This window comes from Lissotriton vulgaris, chromosome 5 (genome assembly GCF_964263255.1).
Source record: "Lissotriton vulgaris chromosome 5, aLisVul1.2, whole genome shotgun sequence".
Lineage (NCBI taxonomy): Eukaryota > Metazoa > Chordata > Amphibia > Caudata > Salamandridae > Lissotriton > Lissotriton vulgaris.
Genome location: NC_141693.1, coordinates 1,481,839,160 through 1,481,862,278, shown reverse-complemented (window position 1 = coordinate 1,481,862,278; position 23,119 = coordinate 1,481,839,160). Strand labels below are relative to the sequence as shown.

Here is a 23,119-nt window from a genome sequence, read left to right as displayed (position 1 = left end):
GCTCAACAGTGCAGGGCGCCTTGTGCTGCTTCCGACCTATTCACACATCGGTCCACTACTGACATCACCTCATAAGCCAACGGGGCACCCCACACTGACTTTCGGCGCAGCATTGTAGGATGGCCACACCAGTGCGGCAACTTGCTGGACACCACCTCGGTGCCATCCGGATCTCGGAGCGTTCGAGTCACTGTACCGCAAGAGTGACCGGAACTCAGCTGGTCACGCCGTCTTTCGGCGCAGCATTGTAGGATGGCCACACCAGTGCGGCAACTTGCTGGACACAACCTCGGTGCCATCCAGATCTCGGCGCGTTCGACTCACTGTACCGCAAGAGTGACCGGAACTCAGCTGGACACGCCGTCTTTCGGCGCAGCATTGTAGGATGGCCACACCAGTGCGGCAATTTGCTTGACACCACCTCGGTGCCATCCGGATCTCAGCGCGTTGTGCTGCCTTCGGCCTATTCGCACATCGGTCCGCTACTGACGCCGCCTCACGTGCCAACGGATTTTCTACGCTTTTTGTAGCCCTATCAGGTCATGTGACTTGTTTATAAAACTTTTCATTGGATCATTTTACTTTTGGTTTCCTAAAGATGGAAGGCTTGGTCATATGACCTAAAAATAACACTTTTCATTGGTTTAGAACATTTTTTTTTCCCAAACGATGAAAGCCCCACCTTGTTTCTGGATCATTCAGACTGAAGCTGGCGTCAGCATGAGAGCACCACCATCTCGTGGCTCCGTCGTGGTCATTCCGCGAGCAATCATGGCAGCCGCTCCCCACCGGAAGCCTGCGGGAGTCGGGGACCCCCAAGACTTTTGTAGAATCTTCACGGCTGAGGGGACGCTTTTCGAGAATGGAGCCCAAGCCCTAGCAGGCAAGCGTCCGAGTTCCAAGGTGTCCCAGGGCCATTTCAGTGGACCAGGCCCAAAACCGAAGAGCCGTCCGCCATTTTAAGAGTCATGTTGCAGGCGCCTATCGCTGCACTGCAAGAGTGGGAGCAACTCAACAACATGGTGAGCGAGACGCTGTAGCCGCAAGAGCGGGCGCAACTCAGCTGGATGGCCGCCACCTGGGGAGGCCCGTTCACGCCGCCTCCCCCAAGGGGTATTTTTCTGCGCGCAAAGTTCCGTTTCGCGAAAAGTAAGCGGACCGGATCGCTGCCCGGAGCGCTGTTACAGATATATATCTTGTTTTGAACGTTAATTTCTCAAAAACTACTGGAGCACATATATTGAGACCTAGCAAAGGCACATCGGGCTAACAGTCCCTACAATTTTGCCGAGTTTCGTGCAAATCCATTCAGCCGTTCGAGCTAAAAGTGAGTCCAACCGCCCTATGGAAATTAACATGGGAAAAACGCGTTTTGGGACCCCCCTTTTTTCTCGCCCCCCCCTTGAGGAAACCCCCCCAAATTTTCAAGGGCTGCTCAGAAACAAAATGTGCCATTTTCCTGAAAATTTCAGCCGATTCCGTCCAGAAACGCCAAAGTTATTAGACATAGAATTTTCAAAAATGCCATAGGGAAAAAATCCTAACTATATATACCTACTGGCGACCGCCAGTAGGTAATATATATATATATATATATATATATATATATATATATATATATGTATATATATGTATATGTAGCTATTAGTTCGGAGAGAAGTTTGTGATGCTCACTCTGGCAGCTGGTGCTGGCGTTGAAGGAAGACTGAGCGTTTCAAGTTATTGCAATACCAAAACAAGACTGCCACTGGGTAATTTTATATATATATATATATATATATATATATATATATATATATGTTCAGAGTTCCAAACTATCGGCCAGGTCCGCAATCAGCGGAACACCAACACAGCAAAGAACACGAAGACCCAGAGTTCAGGTGAGTTTGTTAGTTCAATAGCACCTTCGCCAGCATGACCGTCCTCCTTGTTTGCACAAATTGTGTTGTAAAAAATAAAAATTACCTTAACTTGAAGAAATCACGCTTTGGATTCCGTTTGTGCTGTGGTGTATCCGGACTGCTGGGCTACGAACTAGAGCTCGGCTGGGTCCGTTCTTTGTCTGAGGAATATATATGTATATATATATATATATATATATATATAAATATATATTCGCGCTCTCTTCCTGCTGGTAAACATTGAGGAAGGCGGAGCGCCGAAACGCGTCTGTTGCGAACGAAATAAAGTTTAATTTGGAGAATTATCCCCGTAGTGCGTGGTTTCTATCGGAGTGGAGGTGGAAACCTGGAGCGAGATATATATATATATATGTATGTATGTATGTATCGAACTTCACAATCCTGAGATGCGTGAGACCAAAGGCGATCACAAAAGCAGGAATAGACCACATATATGTATATACATTGCATCTTCAAAGTACAAAGTACCAGCACTCGCGGGAGCTTGTAACCCAAATTTTATTGGGGTTTAGATACACACAAGACGCGTTTCGGCGACTGCCTTTTTCAATATCAACCGGTAGCCCGAGACAGCGTAATTTAAATACAAATACAAAATTCATTGGTGGGTTAGGAGTGTCAACATCAACAAAGGACTACCGTCCTAGTTGAATTCCATTTCGGCCATTTTTAAACAAGCAAAATAGCATACCTAATTAATATCGATGTTGCTTGGATGCATTCAGTGAAGCAAAATATCTCGCCCTGAATGGGCACACATATACATTTCATGTCTCATGGATTATTACATGATCTGGATACATTCATATTAAGCCCATAATGGGCATATCCTAAACATAAAACTTGTATGTCAAAACAGCACAATTGATATATATAACACCCCTTCACCCACCGAACAAGTGAAAAGTTCACCTCAATTCAACATAATAAGGATCCCAATGCTTAAATCTTACAAATGTATTGCTAACTGTTTCCCACTGTTTAATCCATGGGGCATTCTTGTTTGTATGTCTATAATATATCTAGACTCAAAGCTCTGAAGCTTTAACTGTCTATCCCAACCTCTTATAGATCTGGGCACGTGGTGCAAGTAGAAATAGCGTAACATGTCCCTATTACTGCTATGATGACTTTCAAAGTGCCTTGTCATAGTGACATCCTTGGTGGCAATGACTCTGAAATGTTCCAAAATCCTTATTTTAGTCGGATGTATAGTGCTTCCGATATACCTCAGTCCACACGGACATACTAAACAGTATACCATGTGGCTGGTATTACAATTCATGAATTTCCCAATTGCTTTAGGAGTCTTAAGCCCAGGTACCTCATAAGATAAAACCTTGTGACTGTTCTTGCAGGCCTTGCATCTCCGGCAAAGGAAACAAACCTTTATTAGGCCAAAACATGACGTTCTGTTCTCTTTCACATAGTGGCTTTGTACCAAATGATCTTTTTTTGTGACCGTGCAATATTTTGCATACTGAATTAAACAACTGGAAATGATAAACAAAAAAGAAAGGAAGAAATATATATGTAGCCATTCGGTCTGAGAGACGTCTGGGAGGCGCACTCTGGCAGCTGGTGCTGGGAAGGAAGACTGAAGTTTTCAAATAATTGTAATACCAAATAAAACTGCCATATATAGTGCTCCACAAAAGAACTCGCCACACTCTAAAGAGGAAGGTTCATAAAAATATTTGTACTTTTTCTTGGAGTGCTTATAACTTTCCTGTCGTTTGACGAATCCTCACTTTGCCATTATGGGATATTTGATGTATACAACCTTGTAGATTTGTACACTGCTTCTAAAATTGTGTTTCAGGCAAGTAACCTTTTCTTATGTGAACTCCCTAAAGGAATGCATCTTAAAATTCAGCTCAAATTATACTATGAGTTAGCAACACAGGATTGGGTAATGAGGTACCCTTGTAGCTGAACAGTTTTTTTCTAAAGCAATATAAGGTATTGTTTTTCACTTAATGCTTGTTCTGTATTTTGTAACGTCAGGTGTTTAATTTTCCAAATGAACCATTTTAAGTTGGAATGCTTTGTGTCCAACTTTTATTCCTGACCTGACGCAGGTATTTAAAACCTCTTATTTGGCAGCCTTTGCACTGGTGTTGACAAAATATGTAGTCATGGGTAGGTGATGGAAGAGCATTAAACTAAACATTACATTAAGAGAATGATTATGTCGTTTACTTGAACTACCTGGACCGTTCTACCACCCTTTTATGTTTTACTGTCTGGCTTTCCTCCAAACGCAGGTTTTCATGGACTCGGAATGGGAAGTTCTTCAATGTGGCAAAAGATCCCCGGGTTTCCATGAGGGGGCGCTCTGGGACATTGGTCATTGACTTTCACAGCGGGGGTCAACAGGAGGAATATGAGGGAGAGTACCAGTGCTTCGCCCGCAATGATCATGGAACGGCGATCTCCAACAAGATTGTGCTGCAGGTGTCTCGTGAGTACTGCTGTTGTGGCTCCTCAGGGAGTTGAGGGTGGTAGGCATGCTTTCCAACAGGTTCCTGCAGCTGTTGTGTGTGAGAAAGGTTTTGAAGGATCTGGAGACACTCATTAATCCAAACTATTTTTGCTGATGGCTTCCTGGGGAAGATTTACACGCATAGTATCCATTAACATTCTGTTTTGGGTATTTCTCTTCCAGGGGATCCTCATCAATAGTCATAAGCATTAGAATATTCCTGCCTATGTGCGGGACCCCGGAAACACTATATTATATGTGCCCCACATATAAATACACATATATATATAAACAATATATATATAAAAAACAAGCAATAGCAGCCAAATCACATTAGAGCTGAAATATGCTGTGAAGAATTTCCACCATACATGAATAATAAGCATTAGAAACAGGAGAAAACAACACCAAGTTTGTTTAGGAATTTTTTTAATGCTCAGAAAGCAGTAGAAATTCTCAGAACTCACTGGAAGCATAGGAAGCTCCCAGGCTGCATTGCAAACACACAGTCTAACCAGACTGAAAAGCTAACCTGTAGCTAAATAACAAAAAACTGACACTGTGCCTTTAAGGCACTCATGACCCCCTGAATCCCATCATGCCTCAGGAGTGGCAGTTAGGCAGTTGTTCTTTCCGGCTCCTTCAGTGAAGGACCCTGGTTTACACAGCTCCACTAATTTTCTGATTTTCTGCAGAAAAATTGCTTCTTTTTCAAACTTTTTGCTCTTACTTCGACGTCTACCACCTAGTCAAGTAAGATACTGCTTTTTTTTAGCAGTTTGGAGGGCATTTTACTTCGAAAATGTCTTCTCTTTTTGATAAATGTCCCTCTTGTAACAGCAAGAAGGCCAAGACAGACAGCCACGAGGTCTGTATTTTTTGCCTGCCTGATGACCATGATCCTGACACCTGTCCACATTGTGAGAACTTATCAGGCAGGACTCTCAAGGACAGGGAGAGAATTCGGATTTATGGCCTGGCCCACAGAGCTTCGAGAGGGAGATCTCCAGTGAAGAAGGGCTCCAAGAAGGCCCATTCGTCTTCAAAGAAGAAGTCTTCACGTCCTTCTACCTCAGCGTCGGGCTCGGCGCTGAGAACAGATCCACAAGAAGGACTTTCCTCTGGGAAGCTGCCGTCGACGGCGGGCTCGCAGTCGAGAGGAAGGCCAGGTACGTCATCGAAGGCAGCATCTTCGAAATCGCCTCCGCCGTCGTCAACCGGGCGGCGATCGGCGTCGAGGAAGGCTACTCCGCCGCTGTCAACCGGGCGACGGTCGGCGTCGAGATCCATTACCCCTCCGCCGTCGTCAACCAGGCGACGACCGGCGTCGAGGGACGTCACCTCGCCGTCGTCAACCAGGCGACGATCGGCGTCGAGAAGGGTGACTCCTCCGCCGTCGACGGGTGCTCGTCGATCGGCGTCGAGGACGCGGTCTCCGTCGGTGCAGCAGCAGCGTTCGGCGTCGAGGGTGCCCAATACCCCTCCGCCGTCGTCGCACAGGCATCCGACGTCGAGACATGGCTCTACGTCGGCGACTGACCATCGCCGTTCGACGTCGAGGCAAAAAGCTCCGTCGACGACAGGGCGAGACCGTTCAGCGTCAAGAGAGAAGCCTCCGTCGGCGACAGGACATCGTCGTTCGACGTCGAGGCTGAGGTCCCCGTCGACGACCGGACACCAACGCTCGACGTCGAGGCAGAAGGCTCCGTCGGCGGTTGCTCATCGCCGCTCGACGTCGAGAGACTATGAACATTCTCAAGGACATTCGGGGTCGAGGTTGTTTGATCCCCCGACCCCTCGGAAGCGGTCGGCTGCGAGAAGTGAGCGCTCGACGTCGAGGCGCTCGGACACGATCATGGTGACAGAATCTGCTTCTCACCATTCTTCTCATCGGTTCTCGGGCTCCTCTACTGCACATTCCAGATCTAGAAGCCCTGTGCACAGAACTCCTGAACGTCGTCCAGACCCTTCTGCGGGGCGCATCAGGCTGTCGCCAAGATGGTACCGGTCCCTGGACCATTGGAGAGACGATGGGGCTACCAGGCGTATGCAGGAATATGCCAGCCCATGCCACAGGTCAGCTCTCCAGGACCTGGTGGAGGAGATGGACAAACGTAGCCCTCCCAGGCGCTCAACGCCTGTGGATCTACCCACCAGAGCACCAAGGAGGTCCCGCTCGCCTACAAGGAAAGCTAGACGGGATGGTCGGGGAAGATCTAGATCGCCTGCACAAGACCCTAGATTGGATGGCCGGAAGGCCTCTGTCCCTCGGGGCAGATCTCCTGTGCGGTCGCCGTCCAGATCCCCCAGGGCGTCCCGATCCCCTAGAAGAGACCATCGTCCAAGGGATCGGGTCAGGTCGCGCTCTCCTAGACGGGAGGAGCGTCCCAGGAAGTCGAGGGAGCGGGGACGCAGTTCTCACCATCGGCATAGACGTACCCCATCTACCTCGTCCACTTCATCTACCAGGTCGTCGAAGAGGGACTACTCTCCGACTTTGACAGACAGTCCAACGTCCAGGTCCTCCCCTGTGGATGATATTGGCACGTACCTGGACGTTCTGCAGAGAGGTGCGCTTAAGCTGAACATCGAAATGTCTGTTCCTCAAGTGACGACGACGGTCATTTTCGAAACCTTGCACAAAAAGGCCATCTCCAGACCTCTGCTGCCTTTGGTTCCGGGGATTTTGGACCCTGTCAAGGACGTTTTCCTAACCCCAGCGTCAATCAGAGCAGTGCCAGCACGCATTACGAAGAAGTACAAACCTGCGGCTTCTGACCCGGTGTTTGTGAGGTCTGACCCTCCGGCGGACTCGGTCATCGTGGCAGCGGCGAGAAAGACACATGCGGTTGCTGGTTCGTCTTCAGTCCCACCAGATAAGGACAGCAAGACCCAAGACTCCTGGGGTAGGAAGGTTTGCAACTCTGCTGCTTCCACTCTTAAAGTCTCCAGTGCAGCTGCTCTCCTGGGTCGGTATGACAGAGCCTTATGGGACTCGATGGAGAGATTCAAAGCCAAGCTGCCGAAAGAGGATCAGCAGGACTTTGAGGAAACTGTTACGGAGGGGTGTCTGGTGGCTAACCAGATGATCAGCACGGCCGCGGATGGGGCGGTGCTTTCGGCTCATTCCTATTCCCATGGAGTTTGTGCCAGAAGATCGGCCTGGTTGCGCCTTACAGGGCTGAAGCCGGATGCCCAGCATCGGATTCTGAATCTCCCTTTTAAGGATTCCGCCCTCTTTGGGGAACACGCAGACGAGGAAATGACCCGAATGAAGACTGAGCTGGACACGGTGAAGGCGGTGGGCTTGGAGAAGAAGAAGGAGTTCAAGCGCCGCTTCAAGTCCAACAGGGGGAGAGGGGCCCAGCAGAGGGTTCAAACCCCTCAGTGGTCGCAGAACAAAGCTCAGGGAAAACCCCAGTTTCACGGTAAGCCCAGCAGGGGCAGAGGGGGCCGCCAGCAGTCCTCCAACGCCCTGAGAGGAGGAAAGGCCTGAACAGTGGCTTCCTCTGACACCGATGCCCACTCCAGTGGGAGGAAGTGCATCTCAACTCCTGGAAGAGTGGGTCAGCATCACAAGAGATCAGTGGGTGCTGAATATACTGCGAAATGGTTACAGGATACGTTTCCGTGCTCTTCCAAAGAGCATACCTCCGAAGAGCTCTTGCCCTCACCAACTGAGCTTGCTCCGACGAGAGGTGACGATCCTGCTGCAGAAGAGAGCGATAGAAGAAGTCCCTCGCGCTCTAAGAGGCAAAGGAGTTTACTCCAGATATTTCCTTGTCCCCAAAAAAGATCAGGAGGACAAGTTCAGACCAATACTCGACCTACGACTACTAAACAAGGTTATCGTCAAGGAGAAGTTCCGCATGTTGGCGCTTCACCAAATATGTCCTCATCTGCAAGCCGGAGATTGGATGTGTTCGGTGGATCTACAAGATGAGTACTTTCACATCCCGATTGCGCAGCAACATCGGAAGTACCTGAGGTTTGTCGTGGGGCACAAACACTACCAGTACAAGGTGTTACCCTTCGGTCTCAAGTCCGCGCCACGAGTCTTCACCAAATCCATGGCGGTGGTGGCGGCTTTTCTTCACAAGAAGGGTCTCTTCGTTTACCCATATCTGGACGACTGGCTCCTGAAGAGTCCATCCCCTGTACGGGTAACACAAGATCTGCATCTGTGCCTACAACAGCTTCACAGGCTAGGCCTCCATGTGAACCTGGAGAAGTCAGTCCTGCGGCCTACGCAATCCATCCACTACCTAGGCTCCGTTCTGGACACAAGCGTGGGAAGAGCGTTTCCTTCGGTGGAGAGACTTTCTTCCATGAACCTGAAGTGCGGGATTCTGCTAGAGTCTCGTCCTCCAACAGCACGACAGGTGGCGTCTCTGCTGGGTTCCATGGCGTCCTGCATTTTTCTCATCCCACACGCCAGGCTGAGAATGCGTCCTCTACAACAGGCCCTGGAGGATCATTGGGACCAGGCAACAGGTCGTTGGGAGGACCATATCCATCTTTCCCAGGCGACAAAAGAGTCCGTCAGATGGTGGATTCGGAGACACAATGTGATGGTGGGAGTGCCGTTTCATCAACCCATTCCGTCCCTCTCCATAGTGACAGATGCCTCCCTGCACGGCTGGGGAGCACACATGGGTCCGCTTCAGATTCAAGGCCGGTGGTCTGCGCAGGAGCAGACATACCACATCAACATGCTGGAACTCAGAGCAGTATTCCTGGCTCTCAAAGCTTTCCTGCCGGCGATCACTTCCAACTCAGTCCTGGTTCAGACGGACAACACGACAACCATGTTCTATCTGAACAAACAAGGAGGCACGAGATCTCACCCACTGTCTCGAGAGGCTCAGACAATTTGGCATTGGCTCCTCGCTCGAGGTCTCACAGTGGTGGCGGTGCATCTTCCGGGCGAGTTGAACGTCAAAGCAGACGCACTCAGCAGGCACTTCGAAGATCAGCCAGACTGGGTGCTAAACGACGAAGTAGTAGAAGAGCTTTTTCGTTGCTGGGGTCGTCCGTCCATAGACTTGTTTGCAGACGACGAAAACACCAAGTGCCACGCCTTCGCGTCCAGGTTCCACAGACCAGGGACGCAGGGGAACGCTCTTCTGTTGGATTGGGCAGGGATGTTCGCGTACGCGTTTCCTCCCCTGGCTCTGATCCCGAGGATGGTGTCCAAACTCCTCAGGACGACCATGGAGATGATGCTGATTGCTCCAGACTGGCCTCGACAGTGGTGGTATCCGGACCTGCTTCATCTGTCTGTGTGTCCACACAAACGACTCCCTTGCAGACCAGACCTGTTGAGCAAAATGAACGGGAGGATAATGCATCCCAACCTCCCATCATTGAACCTAACAGCATGGCTCCTGAGGTCCTGCAATACGGACATTTGAACCTGCCTCCGGGCTGCATGAGCATTTTGAGGGAGGCTAAGAGGCCGTCCACGAGGGCATCCTATGCCTTCAAGTGGAAAAGATTTTACTTGTGGTGTAAGGATCATCATTTGGATCCTATTAAAGGGCAGGAGGACGTCATCTTACCATACCTCCTTTCCCTCGCAACGGCTGGTTTGAAGTACGCTTCCATTAGAGTACATTTGTCAGCTATTGTGGCCTATAGGAAGTCCCCTGACCAGGTGTCTTTCTTTCAGGTTCCGGTGGTCAAGGATTTCCTTCAGGGGTTGAAGAAAGTGTATCCCCCTGTGCGCAATCCTTCTCCTCCGTGGGAATTAAACCTGGTTCTATCTCGGTTAATGTCTCCACCTTTCGAGCCCATCCACAAGGCTTCCTTACAACATCTCTCTTGGAAGGCAGCTTTTTTCGTGGCAATTACCTCTGCACGCAGGGTCAGTGAGATACAGGCGCTCTGTGTAAAGGAACCTTATACGGTATTCCACCATAACAGGGTAGTTCTAAGGGCTCACCCTTCTTTCTTGCCTAAAGTCATATCTGATTTTCATATCAATCAGTCTATTTCCCTCCCTTCCTTTTTTCCAAATCCAACGACCCCGGCTGAGCGGTCACTTCACTCATTAGATCTTAAAAGGGTGCTGAAGTTTTATTTGGAAATGACTAAAGGGATTAGGAAAACGGACCAACTGTTTGTGAACTATGGTGCAATGAGAACTGGTTTTCCAGCGGCAAAGAGGTCCATTTCCAGGTGGATTGTCTCTTGCATTAAGTTGGCCTATCAACTAGCAGGGAAACCTTTGTTGATGTCTCCGAGAGCGCATTCCACTAGAGGGAAGGCGGCTACAGTGGCTTTCTTGCATGACGTTCCCATGTCAGAAATATGCAAGGCCGCGACCTGGAAATCAGTGCATACTTTTACGAGGCATTACTGCCTCGACTCTGATGCCAGGACTGACACTCAAGTAGGGCAAGCCTCCTTGAGGAATCTGTTTGGGTAGTCTATTTTGTCTACTCGAGCTTATTGATGAGATTTCTGTCTTATCTTTCCTTTGCCCGCAGAGATGAGGAGAGGCTCGCTATTCTATTCTAATGCTTATGACTATTGATGAGGATCCCCTGGAAGAGAAGGATTAGTTACTTACCTGTAATCCTAGTTCTCTTCCAGGGGTATCCTCATCAAAGTCATAAGCAACCCTCCCGCCTCCCCGGGCAAAGGATACTTGTTCATAAGGAGATATTGTTGACCTAAGTGTTATTGGGTTTGGTTTTCAGTCTCCGAAAAGAACAACTGCCTAACTGCCACTCCTGAGGCATGATGGGATTCAGGGGGTCATGAGTGCCTTAAAGGCACAGTGTCAGTCTTTTGTTATTTAGCTACAGGTTAGCTTTTCAGTCTGGTTAGACTGTGTGTTTGCAATGCAGCCTGGGAGCTTCCTATGCTTCCAGTGAGTTCTGAGAATTTCTACTGCTTTCTGAGCATTAAAACAATTCCTAAACAAACTTGGTGTTGTTTTCTCCTGTTTCTAATGCTTATTATTCATGTATGGTGGAAATTCTTCACAGCATATTTCAGCTCTAATGTGATTTGGCTGCTATTGCTTGTTTTTTATATATATATTGTTTATATATATATGTGTATTTATATGTGGGGCACATATAATATAGTGTTTCCGGGGTCCCGCACATAGGTGGGAATATTCTAATGCTTATGACTTTGATGAGGATACCCCTGCAAGAGAACTAGGATTACAGGTAAGTAACTAATCCTTCAGTGCTAATGCTGGGCTAAGAGGGGAACTGCCTTTCAAGCAAAATACTTCTGGAAATGTCCTTTCAGTAGTGCTGTTTTGGGACTCCCTGGGATCCACATGTACTTTGAATATTGGTGGAGGATGTAGGAGGTACACATTATTCAGCAATATCCTACTGCAGCTCTCTATAAGTACTGCTTAGCACCTGTGGGATAGAGGAATGTAACACTATTGCAATTGATCCTGTGTACTGTTGCTTCTACATACATAACTATTTACAAATGTTCTTCTGCCAATGACTCTGGAAGTTGCTGTTGGCTAAAGGGCAAATGTGACAAGTTATTAAGCTTCCATTAAGTTCTCCATTATCAGTATCTTCATCAGGTTTATACCCTCTCTCCCAGAAGTAACCTTGAATGCTTGTTAATTTTGTTTATTAATTAATGGATCAAAAATAAAACATAACAAGTGCTTTCAAGTGTTATGGGCACCCTGCACTTTGTTAGGGCCATTAGCCCTCCAACAACATAAAGCTTGACGTCATTAAGTCTCCTAGTTCCATTTCAAGGTAGTGGACTATTGCAGTCAGCACCTATCCATTTGGTCCAGCCATCTTGTGAGACAAAGATCATTGGGGCCATTGGAAGCCAGCCATAAGATAAACCATTCCCACACACTATTCTACAGAACAGGAGCAGAACCCTGCAAAGTCCCACTGTAGCAGCAATGAAAAGGAAATTGTTACTCAAGGAAAGTAACATTGTTGCCTCAGTCACATTAATAGTAAGGGCCCCTGCTTAAACCAGGTCTACAGCAAGAGGTGCATCACACAAAGTTTGGACACAAGTTTTTATGTACTTTTTAATAACACGGTAATAGAAAATGGGTAGCCCAAAACTGTGATGAGATGAGAAAGAAAATTCATACAGTGAGTGCTTAGTTGAAGGTAGAGTTTGATAACTTGAAAGATAATGTTGTTGGCTCAGCTATAATGATGAGAAGAAATATAACAAAAGCTGTTCTAAAAGCCAAAGGTGCTGGCTTGCAGAACTGAAATGTTTGATAACAAGGCTTCAGCAAGGCAGATCAGACTACTTGTCCTCCCAATCGGACTGGGCAGGTTTCTAGGACGGTGTGACAGGCTAGCTATTGGAGGAATTGGAAATTGCGGAGGAAGAGGGCTCAGTGGTCTTTGATGTGTGATTCTGACCTAAAGGAGGTGCATGATGGATCATTCTGTAAACTGGTGTGTTCATACAAAGGGACAAGGTGGTATAGCTGAAAAAGAAAGCCGATGCTATAAGGGTACACTGTTTTATTCTTTCCAGAGTCTTAGAACCATCATTATTCTAAAAGGAAAGGCTTTCACAAATATCAACAACTAATTCCTAAAGAGAGGGATGTGGAAAGGACTATTACAACACATGACCTGAGGGTAATATTTAAAGACTCAAATTAATTAATTTGGGACCCTTGAAAAGCTCCTGCCTTTCTTTGTGTGTTCCTTATGTTCGAAGGTGAGTGGTGGAGGTTGGCTGTTTAGTGAGGGGTAAACGGTTGTGACAAAGGTAATTGAAGACACCTGTTCAGGGCTGACCACTGAAAACAACGAAGGATTTCTCTCAGAAGGACTGAAAGGAGAAGATGGTCAATACTCTGAATGGAAAGCATTTAGGGCAAGATAGACAACCTGGGGCATTCCCTGTGGATGTTAAGATTTGGTGTATATATATTCCTCTGTTGTTTTTTTTAAACAAAGATTGGCGACATGTAATCATTATTTTGTTGCCTAATATTAATAAATTTAATGAAAATTGATAGATGATGGAATAACTTTGTAACCTCAAAAAGATGTCTTATCTGCATAGTAGTTTCAAATGTGTTTGTCGTAGAACAGTAGACGTTCTGAGTACCACCACTGGTAAGGCTAGTTGAGATCTTTTTTTACATTTTTAAATCACTCTAGTGTTCAGAGGAATGTGAGTTAAGGCAGCTAGAAATTTTCCTTAACACAGAATTATCTACAAATATATTTTCTGGAAACCTGACTCGCAGTTTGAGCATTTTTCTCTGTCTCTGTGAATTGTTTTTCTTAGAAGATGGTATGGTTGAAGTCTGTACCCACTCGTTCTCATTTAATCGCCCTATTTTTCACAGCTATGAAGTTCCTGGTGGCAAGCGCGGACCTCCCAATGCCTACCATTTACTGTTTCTCCTCAGGACCTCTCCGAATTTGAGCAGTAGTCTGTGGAGGAATGGGTCCGATAGGAAAGGAAGGAAACATATCCTGTTAGTGAAACCCTGAGACTGTATGTGGTCTCTCATCATGTGGTGTCATCAGATGATGGTGCCTTCAAGGTGTAATGTTTCCCTGTTAAACGAAACGGTGTAACCTTATATACAGGCAATTACATGTTAAGATGTCAAAGTTAATTTGCATGTTACCCAAACAAACCCAGTACCAGGTTTACCAATTAAAAGGGGGCCTCCCTTACATCAGTTTTGTTAATAGAAGCTTAAGGAATCCGAAATTTACCTTTACAAAATCTTACATAATTCTAAAGGAGTTCAGTGCACAAAATGATACATCTCATGTTCATGCGAACCATTTACTAGAACAAGTGGTCCATACATGGTTGAATTCGATCTGCAGAGTGCAAGGAATGGATATGGTTCATAAAGAAATTTAGTGCACTTACTGAAGTGTGGAACAGAGCATATAAAATGGTGGTCCTGGAGTAGGAACTGGAGGTGGGCGAGAAGTGACTGGGCTGTGGAATCTGATAGACACTTCTAGCCACAGATTCCTTACATTTGCATTTTCCCAGGCGTCATACTGGATTCTGAAGCTTTTTCAGAAGTAGTGCTCCTGCGTTCCGCTAAGTAGCTTCGTTGGCTTTGCCTGCGTCGTCCACACCCAAAGTGACGTCTAGAGCATCTACATAGATTCCACATAGGCTCGGTGATATCAGTTCATTTCTTTCTGAGCCAGCCATCGCTAATCCAGAGAAGAGCTATCCCTCAGTAACTATTTGACTGAATTTGTTTTGTTGAGTGGTTTTGAGGTTTATCCTACTGGTGTGAGTTATAACAACTAGGAAATCTGGATTCAAGCCCTGCAAAGCCTGTCATTGGCAGATGTCGGTGACGGGCCCGCACCTTGTCTTGCAGTGGTGTCTTGAGCGCAACCATGACCCAAAGTCATGCTCACATTGCCGGGCCATGAATCCGATGGCCTTGTGGGAGCGGTCTCTCAAAGTCATGGTTGCCTGGTGTTCAACTCTGCGTCACTCGAAGTCTCATTCAAGAGGAAGTCCGGGAAGTGGTTGTCGTCCCAATCGAGTCCCCGAGACACTCGGGTAAGTTGAAGCACAAGAAGAAGAAGTCGAAGAGGTCTTCGACTTCTCCTTATCCATCTTCCAACAAAATGAGGGCGCATCGACAATTAAGGCCTTCCTCCGCAGTAGAGCCTGCGCCGGTGCCGACTCCACGACTCCCGACTTTCCGGGAGCCGGAGCGACCTCCGCCCAAGTGAAAGAGTTCTATGAGACCATGCGCCTCATATTTGGGCGGCCTGACCCCTCCGGCGCCTTTGGGCCCGCTAATCTGCAACTGTGGCTCCGGCTCCAGTATACCCCATAGGACCATTCCTGGATCCAGACTTTCGCCGGTCGTACCAACTGACGCTCCCAGAGCCATCGGCTTCCATTGGGTGCCATCACCATTTTGATCTCTGACTCCGGCTTGGAGCCGGATAAGCGTAGCCCGACTCTGGCGCCGACAGGAGCCTTGCCACCTAGATTAGAGCCTCAGCCCTTTTCCCGTGGTTTAGGCCTCGGGGAAGAATTGGAGGCTCCCCTGGACCCTGGAGAATAGCAGCCATATGAGAAGGTCCCTAGCATGGACTGGTGTAAGGGACTGGGTGAACCCAGTGGACTGGATACTTCTCCATATACTGGTATGCTTTCTCCTTCTACTGTGGCTACTAAGGAGGGAGCCTCGTATACAATGGTGTTGCGGAGGGTGGCTGAGGTCCTTGACTTTCAGTTGCCCTTGGTGGCAGTCAAGGCTAACATCTTGACCGAGGTGCTGCAACCGGGAGTCACCCGTTCAATGATGCCCTCGCTGACTTCCTTTTGGTGAGTTGGTTCAAACACAACACAGGGGCTCCTGTGAATGGGACAATTGCCTGCCGCCACTGCCTTGCTCCAGGGGACCCAAACTTCCTCACTCAACACCCTACACCGGAGAGCTTGTTGGTCCAAGCCTCAACATTCCGTGGCTCATTCCCTACTGCCCCCCGGATAGACAATCCAAGAGGCAGGACTCACTGGGGAAGAAGGTGTTTTCTTCCTCCAGTCTGGTATTGCTGTCTGTGAACACCACATGCCTATTGGGCCGTTATTCCCATACTCTGTGGGACATGGTTGTGCAGGTGCTGCCACAGGTCCTGGAGGAGGCCTGGGTTGTACTCTCTGTCTGACCGATGGGAATGCGAGAGACACAGCAAAGTTCACTATTCGCTGTGGAATTGACACAAATGACTCACTAAGCAGAGCGGTTTCATCAATGATGTTCCTGAGGCACCACGCCTGGTTGAGGACAACTGGATTTTCAGGGGATGTCCAGAAATCCCTTAGGAACATGCCCTTCGATGGCACCCGTCTCTTCGGAAACAAGGCAGATTCGGCGCTGGAGTGATTCAAGATGTCTCGACGACTTGCTGTTATGGACTCGCCTCAGGCTGTCGTCTCACACCTCAAGACTACGATGAACCCCTTGCACTCACTCGGGTTCACTGTCAACGGAAATAGAAACCTTGACCCCCAGGAGAACTTACCATATCTATTTTAAAGCATTTCCCAGGCTGGAGCTTTTGCCCTAAAGTCGGGAATTGCAGTGCTGTTTAGAGGCTGCTTGGATGGGGATGTACCATGTTACTCCGCATACTTTTACTCCGCATACCGTTACAACGCGGTATTTACAACGCATACCACTACAACGCATAGCGCTTTGGGGTGCTGGATAGTGGTAAGTATAATTTACTATTCTAACTCCAGTCCCCGTGGACCCTAGGGAAGGTGTTGGATAGTAAATTATACTTATTCCCTATCCTAGAGCGCCCCCCAGCGCAATGCGTTGTAATGGTATGCGGAGTAAAAGTCGCGTTGTAATGGTAGTGCGGAGTAAAAGATGCGTTGTAACGGGTGTATACCCTTGGATGGTTGCAGTTTGTATGTATCCCATAATCTACAAAGCCTGTAGATGGTTGTTATTATTTTTTACATTTTGTGGTGTGGAAAATGTTAAACAGTAGAAGTAAGAAGCATTATTTTTATGTTTTTATTTTTTATGAACAAATAATATACCTTTGACTGCTCATTATCACATTTTCCACCCCAATAATGTAAAAATAAAAACAATGGCAAAAGAAAGAATCACCGACAGTTTCACAAAACGTTATTAAATATTTTTCAAATAATTAGTAATATTCATTGCATTGTGTGTCACCAGTTATAGTTATCTCAAGTAACTATAATTTGTGCCCTAAGATAGCTATAACTCGTACCCTTGTCATGCACTGCTGATTACCCCATACATTACATCCCTCATGACATCTTCTATGACATTGATAATTTATTTATTTAAGTTATAGTTACCTTTGGGCACGAGTTTTAGTTACTTGAGATAACAGTACATGGTGAAGTTTTGTTGTTTTTAAAGCATTAAACATTACATTTTCACCTAACTATAACGTTACTTTAACCTGAGTTTTTTTTCACAGAACATATACTCTCTCTCTCTCTCTCTCTCTGAATATTATTTAATATTACAGGTTAAGAATCACCGGAGTAGAATATTCATTGCACATGCACTTCTGTAGAAGAAACATTGAATACACTGAAGGGCAGATTACTCATTGCAGACACTTACAGAGCAGAAAGCGTACTTCACACGGTCAAAGCAGAATACATAATGCACACACCATTGTAGTACTTATGCACTGCTGAGCTGAAACGATCAGTTCTCAACACGGGCACATACTATGAAAGGAGGAGTAAGCACACACCATTAGCAGAGTAATCACTTCATGCTTTCAGAACAGTGCACTGTGCAGCATCTTTGAATATGTTAAGAGTATTAAAGGGTTGAATTTAGAACCAATGACCTGCTCGAACATTGTCACTATTTGCATGTGTTTTTTGTGCTTATGCAGGTTCCCCTCTGTGGCCGAAGGAGAACCTGGACCCAGTGGTGGTGCAGGAAGGCTCCCCTCTGATCCTGCAGTGCAACCCCCCACCCGGGTTACCCCCACCACACATCTTCTGGATGAGCAGCTGTGAGTGATGATATCTATCACATTAAAAAGAATAGTTTACTTTAATAATTGATTGTCGGGGACAATGTATTATTCTTGATTGGTTGAGAACAAAAATGTTTAGCAGAATCCACATATGTTCTGCGCAAATTAGCATAATATGTACAGGCCTCTGTACAGAGTAGTGTTGCTAAAGGCAGTGCAACACTGGCCCCTCTATTGGACAGTGCACCTATAGTAGCATATCTCTGGACTCTGAGATAACTAGAAAAACATCTCCAGGTCTCTGCACAGACCAGTGCAGCTATAGAAACATATTGTCCATGATCTCAGCAGAGTAGTGAAGTTTATAGCAGGATGTAACCTTGGCATGCCATTAACCGATGCAGGCAGAAGCAGAGCATCACTTGGGCTTGGAGCAGACCGGAGAGAAAACAACATGGCGTCTCCAGCTCTACATAGAACAGTTCAGCTGTATAACAATATAATCAATGCTCTCTGCAGAACACTACATCTTAAAGCAAGATGTAACCTTGACATGTCTCTATACACTGCAGGTAGAGTAGAGCATCTGTGCAGCCCAGAATGGGAATATCATGGCCCTTCCGGGGGACTGTATACATGGAAGCAGGTATAGAACATTATTGTCACTGCTCTTAGCGTAGGTGTGAAACTTATTGCAGGATATGATCTGGGCTATCCACTGAACAGTGCAGTCTTAGCAGGTTATCATTGGCTCTTTAAGGCATCCAGAGTGCAAATAGTCCAGCATCTCTAGGGCTATGAGCAGATCTGTGCTACTAAAAAGGACATCATCTCTGCTCTCTGCAGAACAGTGCAGCTTATGTTAGGTTGCCACCTGGGCTGTCCACAGAAACATGCAGCTGTAGTAGGATATCTTTAATGCTCTGAGCAGTTCAGGATCGGAGTATTAGGTATATCCAGGGCTCTTCACATACCAGAGCATCTCTAAAAATATATTCTGTCGTAGGGGATTTCCATGTACCCCCCCCCCGAGCACTTTTTCTAGTATAAGTTCTTAAGTGTTGAAGTTCGCCTTTCTTCAGGAAGACCTTGAAAAGTTGGTGGTCAGAGTTTTGAAATGGCAAAAGAAGAGATTGTGATAATATATGCCCTCAGTACATTAATTTGCCCTCAGTAAATTTATAATGTAGCCCATAGGCTGCCATTATAAGGGAAGAAAAAAGTAGGCAGTGCCTGTAAGAGCAGAGAGACCATCAATAACCCATCATCTTCAGCCAGAGGCAGTTACCTCAGTACTTTTTTCCAAATACTTCTGACAGGACCTTTAAAGCACTGAACTCGATCTTTTTAGGTTTTTTCTCCAATTTACATCTTCAAAGTTCACTGTTTTTTGCTTTACTCGACGTCTTTTGTCTTTCCCTGTGGGGCTTTTGTTCCTATTCAAAATGCCATCTCTTTTCAACAAATGCCCTAGATGTGGCATACAAAAAAGCGCTAAATAGACCCACACAAAGTCTGTATTATTTGTCTACCATACTCTCACCTCCTGCCTCCTGTGACATCTGCAAACCATTCTCCAGACGTACCCTGCGTGACAGGGAGAAGATTCGCCTGCTGGGAAGAGAAGAAAGGAGAATTCAGCAAGTAGCAGGTGTGACCTCTAAGCAAGGGGGAGATAAGTCCTCCACCGAGCTCTTCCTTCGACCTCAAGTGGACATGGCAAGGTGGTCGATGTTGAGAGGAGTTACGGCTCCGACATGTTCACCGTCATTGACTGGCTCGACGCCACGTAAACTCAGACGCTCGATGTCTAGAACCACTCGAGCAATGTCTAGAGCCACTTCACACCGTCGGCGGATCCCGAGACAGGTGTAGATGTCGAGAGATACCAAATCACCATCACAAGAGGTAGGAGGTCAGCATCAACAGCTAAACGTCGATGACGAGATTGGTCGACGTCGAGAAACCGATCTTCATTAAGTATTCTTCGTCGACAGGGGTCGACATTGAGGAGTTCATCGACGTCAAGGAGATGAAAACCCTCTAAAAGAAAGAGAATGTACTCCTCATATGAGTCTCACTCCAGATCTCCATCACTGGTTGAGATACCTGCATCTCCCAACCTGGTCTCTCCTCGCCGGGCTCAGCGGCTCCAACAACTTCAATGCCTCGAGCGCTACCGGCTCTGCCTCCACTGCAAATGCTGAAGCTTCTGGTACTACCATCGCTACCAGCACTTGTCCTGCCTTCTCCTGTAGTACCTCAGGTCCCCATCACACTGGCACCTAGGAGATCACATTCAAGGATACGCCATTGTTCTCACCATGGGCACTCATGCTCCTCCATGAGATCACGCCATTCACGTCACCAATCTTACCACAGGTCAAGATCACTCTCACAATTCCATCCTCATAGAGATGCGTCTTCATCGACCAGAGGAAACTCTGCTACATTGACAGACTCTCATCAACCGCGGTCCTCCCCAATTGATGATTTCAGCACTTTTCAAGAGGTACTGGTTTGAGGCGCATCGAAATTGAACATACCTATGGAGATCCCTACTCCATCGACTTCTGTCATCTTTGAGACCCTTCACCAACGCACAGCCTCTAGACAGTTACTTCCACTAGTACCAGGTCTTCTTGATCCAGCCATGGAATTGTTCCTTATGCCTGCTGCGGCAAAATCAGCACCATCAAGGCTCTAAAATAAATACCGACCACCGGAACAGGATCCACTGTTCTTACTTGCCGATCCTCCTCCTGACTCAGTGGTTATTTTAGTAGCACGAAAATATCACACCACCTCACCATCTGCTACTTCTCCCTCCGATAAGGTGAGCACAAAGGTGGCTTCTTTAGGACTCAAGATTAGCAGCACCGCTGCTACGTCCATGAGAGCGGCCAGTGCCACAGCCCTCCTAGGAAGATACGACCGTGCCTTGTGGGATTCTTCACTTTGCGGATCATCTCCCAAATCGTCCAGGAGGGAGCTATGATCTCAAATCAAGTCATTAGCACAGCAGTGGATGCCTTGATTCTTGCCACACTAAATTACTGCCACAGGATCTCTTTACGTCGACATGCATGGCTGCGATAGACATCGCTGAAGCCAGACGCCCAGTTACGTCTACAGAATGTACCATTTTCCGGTTCCGCTCTCTTCGGCTCGCACGCAGACGATGAAATGGCAAAAATTAAGATGAAAGTGGATGCCTTCAAAGCGGTGGGATTAGAAAAATCTAAGGAACAGCTGCACTCATTTTGCCTTTACCACCGGAGTGTCCCCTCTCAGAGGTTTCAAACCCCTCAATGGCAGTCCTGCAGATCAGAACAATATCAGCGATCTTACCAGTCACAGCGCAAGACACACAGGGGATGAAACTCCCAACAAGCTAACCAGGGAGTTAGACTGCTACAGCAAAATCCTGAATCGCCTCTTCCCCCTCTTTCATTACCCCATCTGGTAGGGAGAAGCATTGCCAATTATCTGGCAGAGTGGCAACACATAACAACAGACTGGGGCTTGAATAATGTCAAACATGGTTATCGTCTCAGATTCACTGCCTCACCACACTCCATTTTACCAAGGTCCTCCATGTCTCGCCTCAAGCTTTTACAGGAGGAAGTCAACACTCTATAGGAAAAGGGGTTTCCTTCGGAGGACCGACGTTTATCCATTCTCCGAAAATGTATCAATCTGCAGCGGATAACCCATCCATCAGTACGCATAGTCTCCTCGCTCCTACTGCAGGACTGTATGGACATTTTAAAGGAAGTGAAGCAACCATCTACACAAGCAGCTTATACTTTTAAATGGAGGCGGTTTTGTATTTGTTGTTCCTCCAAACAGACCTATCCCACCTCTTGCCAGGAGGAAGTCAGTCTCCCGCATCTATTACACCTGACCAAATCTGGCCTTCAATAGTCTTTCATCAGAGTCCACCTGTCTGCTCTCACAGCATACAGGAACAGTCCTTCACAAATTCTCTTTCTTTAAAATTCCAGTTATTAAAGATTTCATTCCTAGGTTGTTAAAGAAGGTTTTTCCTCCCATTAGATGCCCTTCTCCATGGGAGTTGAACATAGTACTTTATCGCCTCATCCTTCCTCCCGTTGAACCCATTCACAAAGCTTCATTACAGCATCTCGCATGTAAAACGGATTTCCTGGTGGCCATTATGTCATCTAGGAGAGTTAGTGAGATCCAGGCCCTTTGCACCCATGAGCCTTACACAGCCTTCCACTCTTCCAAAGTGGTGCTACTCACACATCCTAAGTTTCTCCCTAAAGTGGTCTCAGACTTCCACGTAAACCAGACTTATCTCTTTACCCACTTTCTTTCCAAACCCTCTGTCTCCAGCGGAGAAAGCTCTCTACTCGCTGGATGTTAAAAGGGTACTAAAATTCTAGTTCGACAATACCGAGGCCATGCGTAGCTCACAACAGCTGTTTATCAATTATGGCACAGTCTGCACAGGTTTAGCTACTTCTAAACTGTCGATATCTAGGTGGATGGGCTCTTTTGCATTCTCTGCTGCTATCAGCTCGCCAACAAATCTCTTTCTGGTAGGCCCAAAGCTCACTCCACCAGATGCAAGGCAGCTATTGCTGCTTTAATGGGGAATATCCCCTTAGACAGCTACTTGGAGATCAATTCATATGTTCACTAGACATTACTGCCTGGACACAGATGCTAGGGCAGATGCTCAAGTAGGACAGGCATCCCTCAGAAACCTTTTTACTTAACAGAGTTCTTTCCTGGTGTTTTTCTGTCTACTCCGCCGCCCTAGGGAGGATGAGCTTGCTATTCTATTCAACGCTTATGACTATATATAGAAATCCCCTACGAGAGAAGTTAGTTTCTTACCTGTAATTACAGTTTTCTCGTAGGGGTATTTCCATGATAGTCATAAGCAGCCCTCCGCCCTCCCCGGTAGAGTGGAAAGATAATTTTCATGTTCCTATATTAGTAGTTTAGTATAGCCTTCAAAAAGAACTGCAGTAACTGCCTCTGGCTGAGCATGATGGGATACTGGTGGTCTTTCTGATCTTAAAGGCACAGCCTACTTTTTTCTTCACTTATAATGTCAGCCTATGGGCTACTTTGTCCTGTACCTCTTCATCCTTGTTTCTCGTAGCAAAAGGGTTTGTGAAGGTTCTTTTTTCGGGTGCCATTACAAAAAATGTATGTACTGAGAGCATATATTATCACAATCTCGTCTT

At 46.8% G+C, this 23,119-nt stretch overlaps 1 protein-coding gene across 1 annotated transcript in view; it reads left to right on the top strand.

The window, feature by feature from the left end:
• The window catches only part of NFASC (neurofascin), a 371,015-nt gene that overhangs the window by 35,227 nt on the left and 312,669 nt on the right, over positions 1–23,119 (top strand). Inside the window, exons 4-5 of the mRNA XM_086923454.1 lie at positions 4,190–4,386; positions 17,808–17,930. Of these exons, the coding sequence (XP_086779580.1) occupies positions 4,190–4,386; positions 17,808–17,930 (320 nt within the window). The remainder of the gene's footprint in view (positions 1–4,189; positions 4,387–17,807; positions 17,931–23,119) is intronic.